The following is a 16494-nucleotide window of genomic DNA, read 5'->3' as shown; positions in this document are numbered from 1 at the left end:
GGTGAGAAAGTGATGTCTGTAAAGCCATAGGAGAGTCTTCCGGTCCCGAGCGTCTTTGGTCTGTTGCAACATTCCAAGTCATGGGTTTTGAGAACTGCTTCAGCTGCTTCACTCGAAGACACCACAACAACTGGGACAAACCCGAGACGAAGAAGTATCACAGGACCGTATTTGATGGAGAGCTTATGGTAAAATCTGTGAGGCAATCGGGAAATATGGTGCAAGTTTCCAATGATCGGAAGACTTGGAGGGCTCGGAGGAAGATTGTATTTTGCGACATTTATCTTTCTAAGAAAGATTGATGACACAAGTGTTACAAGCGTGACCAAGAAGAAACAGAGCAAGATCGCCATTTTTTTGCTTCCTCTGTTTTTTTCTTCTTTGGATCTGTTAGTCGAACAGTTATGTTTGTTTATAAGATAGGTGAAAGGTGTTGATAACGTGTGTTGAGTGGTTGTGAATTGCTAACAAAAGTTGCAACATTTTTCCATTTCTTCTTTGAAATCTTACATATTGTGACAAAAGCATAATCGTCTTGTGGTCCAAAGATCCACTGATTGACAAGTCCGGAACTGATGGCTTTTCTTTGCCAAGAAGGATTGCACAAATCATTACCACAGAAGTACAGAACTATGTCATTGTCCACAATCGAGACTCTTCCACGTATACGCAAGTTTCCGGAGGAGTTTTAGTAAGATTGTTGATAGCGTGGCTCTGTTCTTTGGGAAATTGATGCGAGTAGTATTGTCTTTTTAGTCGGCGCAAAGATACAATCTTTGTGGATCCTAGCTTCATTTGGAAATTTAGGTTGATGATAAAAATGGACAGAGCGGAAGCAATTTATGTGGTCCAAGCTCAGCTGTCCCTTTAGAACTCTCTAAAAGCCACCATGCAACAATCAATCTCAATGCTACCAAAACAGAACACTTCAGTCTTGACGCCACGAGAATGAAACATTTCTATGACAGCCTTTCATCCGAACCTCTTACAATTGTAGTCTGGTAGTGAACCTCCTTCTCATGATTTTCGATTAAGGTAAATATAACAACAAACACTAAAAATTGAGCACAACAATCACAATCCCTACATTGATGTTTGAAACAACGAGTAAGGGAGAAGCAAGTTATTGCAGAAAAAGAGAATCTTATAGAGAATAATTTGCGAGCAACATTTCAGATCACTAAAATAGAAATCCAAGGCTTAAGTTCGAGATAACTCAGTATATACTACCACATAACGTCTGAACAGAAAAAGGGTGAACATAACAAAACTAAACAGGTTTGTTACTCGGCGGTTGCTTCCTCCATGACTTGTTCTGCAATGGCTGGTGGCACGGGATAGTAGTGATAGTGTAGCTCCCCAACATCATCTCCAGATAATTTTGTCCATCCTTCAGGACCGACGTGGTACACTGATCATATGAGAAGAGACCAATATTATGAGCTAAATAAGAATCAGAATCTTTAAAGTTTGAAATCACATTTGGACCACAAAATGCATTGGGACTACTAACCGCTAGCAACTCCACCACTGGCTCCATCACGGAATGTCGCATGGTAGATTGATCTCCTTGCTAACTCAGAAGCTTCTTCAACAGACATTTCATATTTGTACCTAATGATACAAGCAAAATCACAAATATGAACTGGTAACTTGGCTTAACATAATTAGATATTGGATTTTAGCTTTTGGGATTTGGACAAAAATTATGAAGATGTCGTTGGGGCGATGACTTACCCACTGTCGAGTACACCGTAAGCGTATGGTGAACCAGAACCGACGGAAAACCTGTCTCCCTTGAGTCGTCCACCTTCGTTGTCAACATAGTATAGTCCAGGACCCTATATACAAGAAAAGGATTTAGCATTCGTTTGAGTGAGAAGAAAATAACAGTGTTGAAGATATGAAGTTGGCTTTACTGACAGTTTCGTCCCATCCAGCAATCATTGTCCCGACAGAGAGTCCCATTCCACGGTATGAATAGAGCATGTTTGCAAGAAGTTTTGAAGCTCCGGAGACAGAGATTCTTCTCTTGTTTGCCAGCTCATGTAGGCGACACTTGAATAGAATAAATAAATCAAGAGATCAGCCATAGTTCCGACAGATAAAAATCCACATACACAATGAGACTCACAAGCCAAAATTTAAGTAAGAACTAGGTAGACCCACTCAAATGAAGAGGAACTATATCAACTTACATCCAACAACTCTTACCCCCCGGATTTAACATTAGAGAGCGTTTATAGTTCATCAATCTTAAGTACTATTTTAATTGATATCTAAGAACAGCAAAAACAGAAAGCTGAACTTTATTATTGTTAAGAAATTGTTTAGTACACAGAACAAGGGTTCTAAAACCACCACATGCCCAACAGAGAATGCATGCTTAGAATCCAAAAAGTTCATATGATCATAGGGTCACCATATGACAAGTGAACTCTTTATCATTCTTCAATACAGACAGAACTATAATTCTAAACGTTCAACAAGGCAGATGAATCTGTCTCTTTTGGAAATCAATACATCACAATCAGAGCAAGGTAACAAGATTCCCGATAGCCACACAGAAAAGATGAAGAAGCAGAGATATCGAGCTAGTTACCTTAATTCCAAGATTTCTGTGCCAGAATTGGCAGTCAGCAGCTCCTCCAGCCATTGTACCGAGCATATAAGGATTGATTTCAATAATCTTCTTCACAGATTGTGAAGCTGAAAAGGGAAAACCGATATAAGAGCATCAACAGCAATCACACAAATGCTTCCTTTCCTCTATTGGTTCACTATCATTGACCAATAGAGAGATGACTAGAAATTGTTTGCCAATACAGAAAAAAAAAACTAAATCGACAATAACCTAAATTAATCTTCATTGTAATGGTGTTTCCACCACAGTTAGTTATAATGAAAAAAATGCATACTTTTGAGGAAATCTTTGGCAATATCACAGCTAAAAAGCATGGATGTGTGTGCATACAAAACTAAAACTAAAGTGATAAAAGAAGAGAACATACAGATATATCCGCCCATGCTAGCCCGAGAATCAGCAGCAACCATAACACCTCCTTTGAAGATAAAAGCGAGTGTAGTTGTTCCTTTTGCATGCTTCAACATATCTACAGCTTTTTTCTGGAATCCATCAAACTGAAACCAACACAAAAACCAGTTTCGTAATCAAATAATTCATTGACTCATACTGCTTCAAATCACACACACACACAAAAAAAAAACTCACCTCTTTGGTGTGGGGTAGATCAAACGACGGCACAGAAGAAAGCTCATCAAGCATATCGCTGCTCGAGCCAAAGCCAATCGTAGGCACGGAAGTCTCGAACCCACTAGTATCAAGCTTCATGTTTGCAACCCTACCCACAAAATTATTGAAAAAAAACAAAATCAAGTTCTCATAAAAGATAAGCTAAACCTAGAATGAGATAAACACGAAATCAGATGTGGATCAAAGAGCTTTTCTCTCAAAACTTTCAAATCAGATCTAGCACTAGATATATTCGCGTCGGTAAAAAAAAACCCAAAACCCTCATTATCTTCATTTACAAAGCCAAATCAACTATACTAGAGCTCGATTAGGATCGGAAACGTACCTTACTGAAGAAAAGTATTCAAATCGAGGCAAAGGGTTAACGGAGGAGAAGAAGAAGAATGCTCTAAAGTGACCAACGACGACGACGACGAGTTAAAAAGGAAGAAGAGATCGTTTCTTGAGCTCCGGGCAAACCTCAAATATGGGCCATAACTCTGTCAATCATATTGGGCTATCAAGTTAATGGGCCCATCACAATCATACTAGAATTATTTAATTACGAATTTAATCTATCATATATTTTTTTCTTTTTTCGGAAAATTGTTTCATGTGGTGCAATGTTTTTAATTCATAGTTTGGTTTTTGGTTAAATGTTGACATATGTTGATTTAGTATTGCAATTTTGTTCTTATGATATTTCTCAGTAATGGATGTTTTAGGGGGTCATATCCTTTTTCTTTTCGTGTAACATGCACAAAGTTGAAGACTTTATTCCAACATATTCACTTTTACGAAAGTGATATAAGATCATTAGATCATGTCTACATAATTAAAGCGCTAGCTACAACATTATAATCACAACGATTGGTTATGGATTTCTTCTAATTAACCTATTTTCATCTCTGGAACATTAAATCAAATTACATACAATTCAGAAATGTCAATTCTATTATTCAAAATACAAAATCAAATGCTTTTTCCCTCTTTGCCATTTTGTTTATTTCTAAAAGTTTCAGGGAAATATGAAAAAACATACAACAAAAATACAATAAACTATCTATTTGAGTATATTATATGTATAATCAAATGTATCAACAAAAGAAGCAAATATAGTTTGTCAGAAACTCAGAATGCTGCAACTCGCTAACGATTTGTATTGCATCTTCTTGCTCGCATAGTCCCTGTAGGAGGGGTATTTAACGAGATGCTGCATTGTGTGTGCAACCAATAAGAGTATCTCATTAACGCCCCATGGTTCGAGCGAGCGTGAAATGTTCCTCTCAGGTTCAACAACACTGGTCCAGTTTCGAGCTGCAGCTGCAACTCCTGGCTCTGAATTTGCTGGATCGACACCTGACTGCTGACGAGATGGAAGCTCGTGAACATTGACATCCCCTTTGGTACAATGAATGGCTCGATGTGTTCTCTCGCTATGAGTGTGTTGTAGAAGTAGAGCTCGAACATCACGTAGCTGAAGTCCACACTGCTTTTCTTACTCGGGTTTGTGAAGTTTACCACAATGGCGAGATCTCCATTCAGAACGTAGCCCATGTTGAGATTGGCAGCGTTTAGGGTTGCTGCTGAGATGTCGAAGTACGGTGAGCGTGGACGGTTGGCCAGGTAGACTATGAGGAGGATGAGACCGGCGAAAACCAGGATGACCAGGAGAATTGCACAGCATATTGTGGCCGGCAATGTCATGGGTTTGGTCCTCTTTGGACCTGGTTGATGCACTGGTCGTGTTGGAGCTGTTCTCCATGGACTTGGTTCTCTTGGAGCTGTTCCCCATGGACTTGGTTCAGATCCGTAGCCACGGTGTTGAGGTCGCTGCTCTTCAGGGCTCAATAGCAATGGCCTGGCAGAGTTTGGAGTATGGCGTGGTGGTAACGGTTCCTCTTGTCTCAGTGGCAAAGGTCTTGAAGATGGCAATTCATGGATTATGTCAGGGGGCTCAGTCTGGTGGCGTCCTCGAGTCTTTATTTTCACCCTAGGTGGAGCAGTTGAGTGAGTCTGTGGGATCTGGTCGTGGTGTGGAGCGGTCCATGAGCTAGAGGGACCACCAGGATGTTGATCCTGAAAGGGAAACTGAGCGAAATGAGGGTTGGTTTCATAGTGGTGGTGAGACATTGATGTAGCAACTAAAGAAGAAAAGAGCTAGGTGTAACCGTGAAAGCAATAAAGAGAGAAAATTTTGAGTGCTTTTCTAAGTGAAAGAGATGATTACTTGATGAGAAGTTTAAGTAGGATTCTTGTGTTAAAGGAAACTGACATAAGGAAGCAAGTAATCTTTTTCATACTCAAGCAAACAAAACTAGATACATCATTTCTTCTTTCTCATCCTCTTTTATTTTTGTAACAGTACCAAGAAATTTAATAGGGTTCTTGGAAAGAGAGAGAGAGAAAGCAAGGTAACACTTACAGGTTCCCAATTATGGTAAAGATTAATAGACGCTCTGTTCAGTAATGAGTGTCTTTCTTCCTCTTCTTGTCTCGCATCTATAAAGGCTTAGTTCTGTCTGCATCAGTACACATCATAAAATTTAGTAAATGAGATGATTATAGCAAAGGGTAATAAAGCTGTCACAAATACAATAAAATTGCCAATTTGCCATCATTGGGCCCGACATAGCTTGATCTTGTTATAGAATAAGTCAGTCTATGAAAAATATATGCAGGCACAAGAAAAAGGAAAGGTTGGCACGTGTTAAAACAAAGTATTTCGAAACTAAAGTAAACTAGTGAGATAAATTATGAGGCCTGAGCTAACCTTTTGGCTTTCAGCCTTTAAGATGCAGCTTGTTGAGGCAGAATACATCGATTGTGCCTTATGCTCCTGATATATCAAGATCGAAAACCTCATTGGTTGTAATATATTCATCATGGAAACTAATCGAGCCTGCACCTGACAGTGGAAGTGAAATTCTACAAGCTTGCTTAAAAAAAAACGTTCTACAAGGGTACAATTTAAGGAGGAATTTCATGCTTTTCATACTAAGCAACAGAGGTGAACAAACAAAAACAAAAATCATACCAAGCAATAGCAAGATTGATGTGCTGATGCATAGCATAGGTAAATCCTTTTATCAGTCCAATATGCTCAGTCCTCAGTCTAATATTTCTGAGGAATGGGTTTAAACTGAGTTAAGAGAAAATTGTTTAATCTCTTCTGCAAGAGAGCTGGCAGTCTTGTTCCACAATCTATCCTTCTGGAGTATTAATGCGTGTCAGCTGCATCAGGGAAAGGCAGAGAAGAGTTGGTTCCAATAAAAAAAAATACAAGAGAAATACTTTAGTTAGTCTATGCAAGCTCAACTACGCATTTGCTTATGTAAAACGAATAAAATTAGTTCAAACCTGATAAGTTGGTTATTGCTCTCCAAGCAGTCGCAGGCATCAGTAGAGTTGAAATGGCTCTGTATCAGCATCTCCTTTCCGCCTAATGTTGACTAAGATGGCATTTTTGCACAGGAGAAGATAATGTTGAAAATTACAAAAGTGTATACCCTTTTTTATGCCTAAACATCAGCACTCATTGAACAGCTGGCCTTGATGAGTGTATCGGACACATCTCTATCTAGGGTGAATCCTTTATCCATCATCTGATCCCAAACCTTATAGGCTGCAGATAANGGGTGTCTTCCTTCCTCTTCCTGTCTCGCATTTATAAAGGCTTAGTTCTTTCTGCATCAGTACACATCATAAAATCTAGTAAATGAGATGACTATAGCAAAGGGTAATAAAGCTGTCACAAATATAATAAAATTGCCATCAATGGGATTCACGACATAGCTTGATCTTGTTATAGAATAAGTCAGTCTATGAAAAAATATGCAGGCACATGAAAAAGAAAGGCTGGCACGTGTTAAAACAAAGTCCTTCGAAACTAAAGTAAACTAGTGAGATAAATTATGAGGCCTGAGCTAACCTTTTGGCTTCCAGCCTTTAAGATGCAGCTTCTTGAGGCAGCATAGTTCGATTGTGCCGTATGCTCCTGACATATCAACATCCATAACCACATTGGTTGTAATATATTCATCATGCAGCTAATCGAGCCTACACCTGACAGTGGAAGTGAAATTCTACAAGCTTGCTTAAAAAAAACGTTCTACAGGTGTACAATTTAAGGAGGAATTTCATGCTTTTCATACCAAGCAACAAAAGTGAACAAAAAAAAAAACAAAAACCATACCAAGCAACAACAAGATTGATGTGCTGATGCATAGCAAAGGTAAATCCTTTTATCAGGCCACTATGCTCAGTCCTCAGTCTAATATTTCTGAGGAATGGGTTTAAACTGAGTTAAGAGAAAATCGTTTTATCTCTTATGTACGAGAGCTGGCAGTCTTGTTCCACAATCAATCCTTCTGGAGTATTAATGCGAGTCAGCTGCATCAGGGTAAAGGCAGAGAAGAGTTGGTTCATATAAAAAAAAAATACAAGGAAAGTCAAATGAACAAAAAAGGAAATAGTTTAGTTAGTCCATGCAAGCTCAACTACGGATTTGCTTATGTAAAACGAATGAAATTAGTTCAAACCTGATAAGTTTGTTATTGCTCTCCAAGCAGTCGCAGGTATCAGTAGAGTTGAAATGACTCTGTATCAGCATCTCCCTTCCGCCTTATGTTGACTAAGATGGCATTTTTGCACAAGAGAAGATAATGTTGAAAATTTCAAAAGTGTATACCCTTTTTATGCCTAAACATCAGCACTCATTGAACAGCTGGCCTTGATGAGTGTATCGGACACATCTCTATCAAGGGTGAATCCTTTATCCATCATCTGATCCCAAACCTTATAGGCTGCAGATAATTTATTTTCCCGTATGAGTCCTCCAATAATGAACTTGAAAGTTAACTCGTCAGGACAACATTCTTTACTCTCCATATCCTCAAACAATTTTATAGCTTCCGTTACCCTACATGACCTGCAGAGGCCACTTATAAGGGAGTTGTATGAAACCGCATCTGGTGTAATTCCGTGCTTTACCATGTCATTGAAAACACCATAAGCCTTGTCAATATTTCCGGATTTACACAAATGGTCCAGGATTGTTGTGTAGAAAATGCGATCTGGCGACAGACCTAACTCTGTCATCTGATCCAGTAGCTTCTTTGCAACACTAGATTTACCTTCCCTAAGACAAGCCTTGATAAGAATTGTGTACGTGACCACATTCATTACTATCCCTTTCTGTCTCATCTCCTCAAAGAGCTTGTAAGCCTTCCTAGTGTTTGACGCCCTACAGAATGTTTCAATCAGAGTACTGTAGGAGACAATATCACAGAAACCTCTAGGCTCCATCTCTTTTACCATGAAGGTATAGCATTTATCAGGATGACTAACCCTGCAATGCCGCTTAAGCAACTGGTTATAACTATAAGCATCAAGCTCTATCCCGCTTCTTACCATCTCAGTCATCACCCCTTCCGCTTTCTTCAACATATTGTTATCATAATAATAATTCAACAAAACATTGTATGTAACAAGATCCGGTTCACACTCAATCTTGCTCATAAATGCTTTTAAAGCTTCTGCCTTTTCTATTCTACCCGCTTTACAAAACCCACTAATCAACGCATTATAAACCACTGTACTAAGCTTAACTCTTGCACTCTTGATCTCCTCCGCCACCATCTCATAAGCCAAATCAACTTTCCGAGCGTGACATAACCCAACAACAAGTGATGCACATGCTTTATTATCTNATTTATCAGGATGACTAACCCTGCAATGCCGCTTAAGCAACTGGTTATAACTATAAGCATCAAGCTCTATCCCGCTTCTTACCATCTCAGTCATCACCCCTTCCGCTTTCTTCAACATATTGTTATCATAATAATAATTCAACAAAACATTGTATGTAACAAGATCCGGTTCACACTCAATCTTGCTCATAAATGCTTTTAAAGCTTCTGCCTTTTCTATTCTACCCGCTTTACAAAACCCACTAATCAACGCATTATAAACCACTGTACTAAGCTTAACTCTTGCACTCTTGATCTCCTCCGCCACCATCTCATAAGCCAAATCAACTTTCCGAGCGTGACATAACCCAACAACAAGTGATGCACATGCTTTATTATCTGGCCTAACTCCGCTACGAATCATTTCATTCCAAATCTCAACAGCATCAGTGACCTTACCAGCTCTAAATAACCCATTAATAAGTATAGTATAAGATACAACATCCGGTTCCCTACCTCTCTGAACCATACAAAAGAACGTTTGAACAGCAAAACCTACTTTATTCTCTCGACACAACAGATCCAAGTAAATGTTGAACGCCCAGATATCTGGTATGAATCCAAGGGTTTCCATATCCCTCAGAAGGGCGTCAATGAGACCAAATTTTTTAACTTTACATAAACCCGAGATAAACCTCGAGTAAGTGAAGGGGATGAGGGAGAAACCCATTGGCTTCATATCCCAATATATAGCCTCAGCAAGCTCAAATCTAGACTCTTTGACCAAAACCCCGATGAAACGGTTGTAATCGGAAGAGAAAACACGGTAGCTTGACTGACGCATTTCATCGAACACCTGAACAGCGTTGTCGATCATACCTGACTTCACGAGGTTGGCGATACGCGAGCGGTATGCAAGGCGTACTGCGCCCAGCGTCTGATGCATATCAGAGCTCGACGCATATGATCATATCAGAGCTCGCCCCTTCTTGTTTCAACGCGGCGACATCAGATCGGCGACGACGGCTGGTGCTGAGCTTTAAGCTAGAGGGAAAACAACGAGAAGACTTAGGCTCCAACATTATTAATCTGAGGCTTTCTTAAAGTGGGCTTAAAAGAAGGCCCAATAATCTCTTGACAAAACCTCTCTGCGAACGAGAGAGTTAGGTTTTGGCTTGTTCTTTCTTCTCTTTCTCTCCTCTTTCTCCGTTTACGAGCTCATTACAGGGTTTAAGCCTTTAAGCAGGATTCAGAAAGCTCAAAACTTTTAGGGAAATTTCACATTTTTACTTTCTCTGAAGTTCGTCTACGATGGAGGAAGAGAAGTTGAGGGTTCGTCTGGTTTTTGAGGACCGACGGATTCTGAGTAAGTATCAGAAGAAACAAGGTCTAACACGGAGCTGGGTTGTTCTGAATCGTAAATGTCAGCGTACTGTTTCAGAGTTTTCTGATCATATCTTTCATACATTCAACCTCTTTGAAGCTTGTCCTCATGGCCTCACTCTATCTGTACGGTTACTTCTTTTTGCCCTAATTTCAGTGAAATCAAATTTGTCAATGTTGACGCCATTAATGCTTACATTCACTTATTTTTTCTGGTCTTTCAGATGGAAGGGTTCGTTTTGCCACCGTTCGAGTCGAGCTGTGTATTGAAGGATAAAGATATCGTTTGGTAAGTTTCATCAATCTCTTCTTTTTCAGATTTTTTTTCCTTGTGAAGCATTTACTTACATTAGAGCTCTATCAAGTATCGTTAGTGTTAAAATTTTCGATTTTTTTGGTAGTGTTAAGAAGAAGAAAAAATCGTTGTTGGAGATTGTTGGGGAAGACAGTGAGGAGAATGATTACAAGGCGATTGAGGTTGTGGAGAGGCCTCAGATTCGTCCTGGTGAAATGCTTCTTGCTAATGAGGAATTCGAAAAGGAAACTGGAGGATATGAAAGTGAGTCTGAGGAAGATGAGCTTGAAGAGATAGCGGAGGAGTTTGTGCCAGAGAAGAAGACTTCCAAGAAGCGTAAAGCTTCAAGCAAAAGCCTAAGCTCCAAGTAGGATCTCTACTAGAACGATTCTTAATCACCTAAATGTGTTTTTTTTGTAATTCATGTTTGATGATGATGTAGGAGGAAAAAATGTAAGTTAGCTACTACTGAAGAATCTCCCAAGAAAAGAGAAGACGCAGCTATTGTAAGCAATGTTGTGAAGAAGACGAAGAAGAAGAGGTCATTGGATGTACAGACAGCTGAAAATGATGAACAGAATGTCAGTAAAACCAAGCCTATTACCAGTTCAAAGAGGTAGGTTGACTTTTACGTTGTTAAAACTCATTGTGAATCTCTAATCATCCTGACTTTTCTCTAACTAGTCATATTTCCATTGCCTTACTTTTGAGTGCAGGTCATCGCAACAAGAAGATGGCAAAGAGCCTAACGATCTGTGCCAACCATCTGCTGACACTAAAAAGGTTTGAGTTGACTTCATTGTCGTAAAGAACTAGAATGAGCAATGTGTATTATGTAAAACTTCTTGATGTTTGTCGATGCATGGATTGGGGTTTTGTGTCACTTACTCCGTTAGCTTCCTATGGGTCCTTTTTTGCAATAAGGAATGTAACTCTTCTTTATATTTATTTTAGACACCTAGCAGAAGTGCTCGGCGTAAAAAGGCTAAACGGCAATGGTTGAGAGAGAAGACAAAACTAGAAAAGGAAGAGGTTCTTCATCAAATACTTACAAAACTTAAAATGATAAGACTTATGTATCTATCATGTGTTTTAGTGATGTACGGCATGTTCTTCATCCCTGATATCTTCTTATATGTTTCATGATTTGCAGCTTCAACAGAAGCAGTTGGTTGTAGCACCTAGCCAAAAACCAGTCATCACTATAGATCACCACGTGGCTGAGGAAAATCACTTTGAAGCTCTTGAACATCAACAACAAGATGAGCTTGGTGATGGTGTTGGGGATGAAGTGGTTCCTGTGGAAGTGAGACCAGGCCACATTCGCTTCAAGCCGCTCGGTAATATTATTATGTGAATTTGTCTCTGCGTATCTTTTTTGCGTTTGTAAGTCTTCTCACAGTTTCCCGTATATGCTTAATTTTCAGCTGGAACAGATGAAGCTCCCGTTGAAAATGAAACTCCTGCGGTATGACTTACCCTTATCTTTGTATCCTTAAAGCTTTCCCAAATGTGAATCTGTAATGATCATGACTAAATGATGTTAGGAAAACTTCTTGTGGAATGGAAACATGGCGAAGAAGAAAGGACAAAAATGGGGCACAGAGAAGACAAGATTTTCCAAACGATATGCTCAGGATTTCAATGAAGAAACGCCTTATCAGACACAACCCGCGGAAGCTGAAACATTTGCAAAGGGTCCGATCGATTATGACCAACTTGTGGCTTACACTGGCTCAGTAGAGGTTTGATTATATCATTTACTACCCCCCAGCATGCTATTTATAAATTCAGCATTTTTTAACTCATCAACTCTTGGTTTGTTAACATTACAGAAAGGAGATATTATTGCATACCGTCTCCTTGAGCTAACATCATCTTGGACGCCTGAGGTTTCCTCTTTTCGGGTAAAGTATCTGACTCTCTTTCTTTTAAGCCAAATTGGTCAAACAACTCTTTTTTGAGGAACCTATTCCCTTTACAATATACTTCTCTTGGTAGGTTGGGAAGATAAGCTATTATGATCCAGACTCGAAGAAGGTGACGTTGATGCCTGTTCAAGAATTTCCAATCGAGAAAAAGACAGAAGAGGACGATGATTTCTCAATGCAACCTGATACATCTCTTTATAAAGAAGACGGATCCTTGGAGGTATGCTTCATGGTTTATATCATGTCATATCTTATGAACAAGAACACAGATCTAGTTTGCTTGCTAAGCATCACAATTCTAATATAAGAAAGACTTGACTTCTGCAGATAGAATTTTCTGCTCTGCTCGATGTCCGCAGTGTCAAAACAAGGGGATCAGATTCCGCAGAAGTCACCAAGTCAGCACCGCCCGAGCCTGACCAGTCAGCTACAAAGCAAAAGCTAAGCGCAAGCAAAGATTTGCAGACCCCTATAAAAGGTAAGTATTCCAACAAACTTGGATTATATGGTACTGGAAAGGCGTTTTATTTTACTTCATTGGACCTATGTCTATTGCAGAAAATGGAAAAGTGAATCCCTGGGAGGAATTAAGTGAAGCTTTAAGTGCAAAGAAAGCAGAATTGTCTGAGGCGAACAATGGCTGGAACAAGAAAGGGAGTTCAAGTGGAGGCTCATGGTCTTACAAGGCACTGCGAGGCAGTGCTATGGGTCCGGTAATGAATTATCTAAGATCTCAGAATGAGATTTGAGAAAGACTAGGACACATCTCTCTAGAAGAAACTTGGATGCTTTTTTCTTCATTTTGGATATGAAAACTCAGACAAGAATAGAGAAAGCCATTTTGTTTTGAGACTGTGAATGGGCACTGCTGAGCTTTCCAAGGGTTATAAGGTTTTATGTATAGAGCAAAACAACGAATGTGTATTACTCTTAAGATCTTTTCTAAGTTTATGTTTTGAATCAATTCAAAAATCTGAAACATGAATGTGTTGGCCATTGGATTCACATTTGACAACAACGCGAGAAGATTTTCTTATGTTTGTAAAGATGGCCACATAAAACACAGCTGGTGGGGCAAAAAAAAAAGATACGTTTGATAATATTCATCTAAAAACAATGACTCCATGACCGTTCGTTTCCTCTTCAAGTCAACCGTCACTTGCCTACACGTCGCGTGAACCACAACGGCACAACGTTCAAGCCAGTAACTTCCTCGTAAACTGATTGCTACGTGATTCACACGCTCCAATCATGCGCGTAATGATATCTCTTTCTCCGTCCATTGCTCCTCCGTTCTGAAACCTACAAACAAAAACAAACCTTCAAAAAGGAATAAAAAATCCGATTTTTATCATACAAAATTTCATCTTTTAGGCGACGGCGAGAGAATCTGAGATTGGATTCGATTTCTTGGGCAGTGATTTGGATTTACTCACTCGGAGCTTCGGAATACTTTTAATTGGACTCGTTTACAGATTCAATTTGGTTTCTTTTTCCAGATCTGAGTGGTTATCTCCGATTTTGGATTTGAATTCACAGATGTCGAAACCTTGGGGTGGAATCGGTGCGTGGGCCGATGAGGCTGAGCGTGCCGATGAAGAGCAAGCTGCTGAAGCTACAGCTACGGCGGCGGATTCACAGAGTTTCCCGAGTCTGAAAGAGGCTGCCACTGCTAAGTCTTCTAAGAAGAAGAAGAAGATGACTCTATCGGAGTTTACAAACGGACCATACGCTGCACCGAGCTCTGCTGGATTGACGAGGGAACAGATGCTTCAGCTTCCCACTGGTCCAAGACAACGCTCTGAGGATGAAATGCAACCTGGTCGTCTCGGTGGTGGATTCTCTAGTTACGGTGGAGGAAGGTCTAGTGGACCTCCGGGAAGAATGTCACGAGATCGAGATGATTCTGATGGGTCTTGGGGCGGTGGTGGTGGTGGTGGTAGGAGATCTTATGGCGGATTTGACGATGATCAGAGGGGATCTAATTCTAGGGTTTCTGATTTCCCACAAGTGTCTAGGGCTGATGAGGATGATGATTGGGGAAAAGGAAAGAAATCGCTTCCTTCCTTTGATCAAGGACGTCAAGGTGGTCGTTATGGTGGTCTCGGTGGCGCTGGTGCTGGCGGTAGCGGCGGCAGTTATGGTGGCGGAGGTGGTAGCGGTGGCAGTTATGGTGGTGGAGGAGGTGGCTTCTCTAAAGCTGACGAGGTTGATAATTGGGGAGCAGGTAAAGCAAAAGCATCTACATTTGGGTCGGGTTACCGTGACTCTGGACCGGAGCCTGATCGATGGGCACGAGGAGTTCTCCCTTCCGGAGGTGTTCAGGAGGAGCGTCGTCGTCTTGTTTTGGAGCCACGTAAAGTTGATACAGGAGTGACTGAAACTGAAACTGAAACTGAAACTGAAACTGAAACGGAAACAGCTGTGAAGACTAGTAAGCCGAGTCCATTTGGCGCAGCTAGACCAAGAGAGCAAGTTTTGGCGGAGAAAGGATTGGACTGGAAGAAAATTGACTCAGATATTGAGGCCAAGAAGGGACAAACGAGCAGACCATCTAGCGCACAATCTAGTCGACCATCAAGTGCTCAATCTAACAGGTCTGAGAGTACAGCACTGAACAATGTGGAGAATGTGGTGAAACCGAGACCAAAGGTGAATCCTTTTGGCGATGCAAAGCCTAGGGAAGTATTGCTCGAAGAACAAGGGAAAGATTGGCGCAAGATGGATTCTGAACTCGAGCATCGCAGGGTTGACAGGTCCTTATTCATCTGGATTTTCTTTATTTTTTCTGAGAAATGTGGATTTCTTTTAATTCTATGTTGCCGCGGTGGTTTGAATATGAATTCTCAAATAATCCGTTTTTTCTGCATACTGAATCAGAAAGTTTGATTTTTGAAGTGATATTGACTAGTGAATCGTTAGAGGGTAGGAATATGTATGCAAACTAATAACTATAGATAGTTTTGCCAATTCTGCTTAGTGTTTCAAATTCAAAATGGAAGATAATTGAGTGACTTATCCACTTAAGTTGTAGTCTATAGGTTCTCTTCTGATTGGCATGTTAAATATATGTCCTTTTAAGCACTCTTTAACACAGGATAGACTCTTCCCGAATGTTTGATTCATTACCTAGTCACTTCATGCGAAGTAATGAATGTGTAGTAGTACCCATTCCATTGCTTTGACCAATTCACACATGTTTTATCTCTCAGTTTGTACAGCCTCTCTGGGAATTTATAGAATTGTATGCGTGTAACTTGTAAGCTATATCTTGCCTGTTTTTGGGACATCTCATATCTTGGCTTTAGTGTTTGTTTTGTTAACGCATGGTCTCATATTCAACTGAGTTTTGTGTCTAGTTCAGTTGATTTTTTTTTCTGAACTCTGCTATGCCTTGCGTTGGTATAGGATTTATATCTCTCTGATAATGTTGGTGACTTTCTACATCATCTGCCAAATAGCTATTTGTCTCACTTTCATATCTGTCTTATGAAACAAATCCAGGCCTGAAACAGAAGAAGAGAGAATGTTGAAGGAAGAGATTGAAGAATTAAGGAAGAAACTCGAGAAGGAAGCAGCCATCGCACCTGAGAGCAAGGAATCTCAACCAGAAGCCGAAAATAACAACCATAATCTACCGGATCTTATACGTGAGAAAGAAAAGGACCTGGACTTACTGATCCGTGAGTTGGACGACAAAGTCAGGTTTAGGCCAAGAGCAGTCGAGAGACCTGGATCCAGTGCAAGCAGAACTTCCTATTCAGAAAGACCTCACTCACGGGCTGGATCAATTGATGAGTCTAGGAATGCCGATTCCATGGAAAGACCTCGATCACGTGGCACAGGTGATAATTGGCCAAGACAAGGAGATGATCGAAGAAACTTCCAAGGAAGCAAGGAACGTGGATTCTTCAGCAACAGAAACTTTGACAGGTTATTAAC

The 16494-nt window shown here is 40.2% G+C and overlaps 5 protein-coding genes across 7 annotated transcripts in view; 2 read left to right on the top strand and 3 right to left on the bottom strand.

The window, feature by feature from the left end:
* Positions 1109-3711, bottom strand: LOC104739963 (proteasome subunit beta type-5-A-like). Its single transcript, XM_010460446.2, has 8 exons — positions 3600-3711; positions 3233-3362; positions 3012-3141; positions 2603-2709; positions 1924-2058; positions 1738-1841; positions 1514-1614; positions 1109-1411 (listed from the first exon to the last, which is right to left on the bottom strand). Exons 2-8 carry the CDS (start codon positions 3350-3352, stop codon positions 1284-1286), a joined length of 825 nt encoding a protein of 274 aa, XP_010458748.1. The 5' UTR covers positions 3353-3362; positions 3600-3711; the 3' UTR covers positions 1109-1283.
* On the bottom strand, positions 4190-6882 carry LOC104739961. Of its 3 annotated transcripts, XR_002034984.1 has the most exons (4): positions 6614-6882; positions 6027-6487; positions 5679-5775; positions 5253-5344 (listed from the first exon to the last, which is right to left on the bottom strand). XR_002034984.1 is itself a non-coding variant. In XM_010460444.2 (2 exons), the coding sequence occupies exon 2, from the start codon at positions 4958-4960 to the stop codon at positions 4403-4405; it is 558 nt and encodes a 185-aa protein (XP_010458746.1). In that variant the 5' UTR covers positions 4961-5344; positions 5679-5765; the 3' UTR covers positions 4190-4402. The 3 variants fall into 3 exon arrangements, 2 of the variants coding, with proteins under 2 accessions (XP_010458746.1, XP_019090753.1); XM_010460444.2 differs by lacking the exons at positions 6027-6487; positions 6614-6882 and having other exon boundaries at positions 4190-5344; positions 5679-5765; XM_019235208.1 differs by lacking the exons at positions 6027-6487; positions 6614-6882 and having other exon boundaries at positions 4190-5332; positions 5679-5765.
* On the bottom strand, positions 7185-9981 carry LOC104739962 (pentatricopeptide repeat-containing protein At1g13040, mitochondrial). Its single transcript, XM_019235209.1, has 3 exons — positions 9176-9981; positions 7795-8794; positions 7185-7645 (listed from the first exon to the last, which is right to left on the bottom strand). Exons 1-2 carry the CDS (start codon positions 9887-9889, stop codon positions 7955-7957), a joined length of 1554 nt encoding a protein of 517 aa, XP_019090754.1. The 5' UTR covers positions 9890-9981; the 3' UTR covers positions 7185-7645; positions 7795-7954.
* Positions 10112-13570, top strand: LOC104739960 (coilin-like). Its single transcript, XM_010460442.2, has 13 exons — positions 10112-10452; positions 10551-10615; positions 10728-10988; positions 11064-11237; positions 11338-11404; positions 11576-11653; positions 11775-11961; positions 12049-12089; positions 12169-12366; positions 12457-12528; positions 12623-12772; positions 12880-13030; positions 13111-13570. The coding sequence occupies exons 1-13, from the start codon at positions 10255-10257 to the stop codon at positions 13299-13301; spliced, it is 1833 nt and encodes a 610-aa protein (XP_010458744.1). The 5' UTR covers positions 10112-10254; the 3' UTR covers positions 13302-13570.
* The window catches only part of LOC104739959 (eukaryotic translation initiation factor 4B2), a 9184-nt gene continuing 6538 nt past the window's right edge, over positions 13849-16494 (top strand). Inside the window, exon 1 of the mRNA XM_010460441.2 lies at positions 13849-15070. Within this exon, the coding sequence (XP_010458743.2) occupies positions 14092-15070 (979 nt within the window). The 5' untranslated portion in view covers positions 13849-14091. The remainder of the gene's footprint in view (positions 15071-16494) is intronic.

The sequence above is a fragment of the Camelina sativa genome, chromosome 14 (assembly GCF_000633955.1).
Source record: "Camelina sativa cultivar DH55 chromosome 14, Cs, whole genome shotgun sequence".
NCBI lineage: Eukaryota > Viridiplantae > Streptophyta > Magnoliopsida > Brassicales > Brassicaceae > Camelina > Camelina sativa.
Note: the sequence above shows the minus strand (reverse complement) of the source record. Positions and strands in the feature narration are given on the sequence as shown.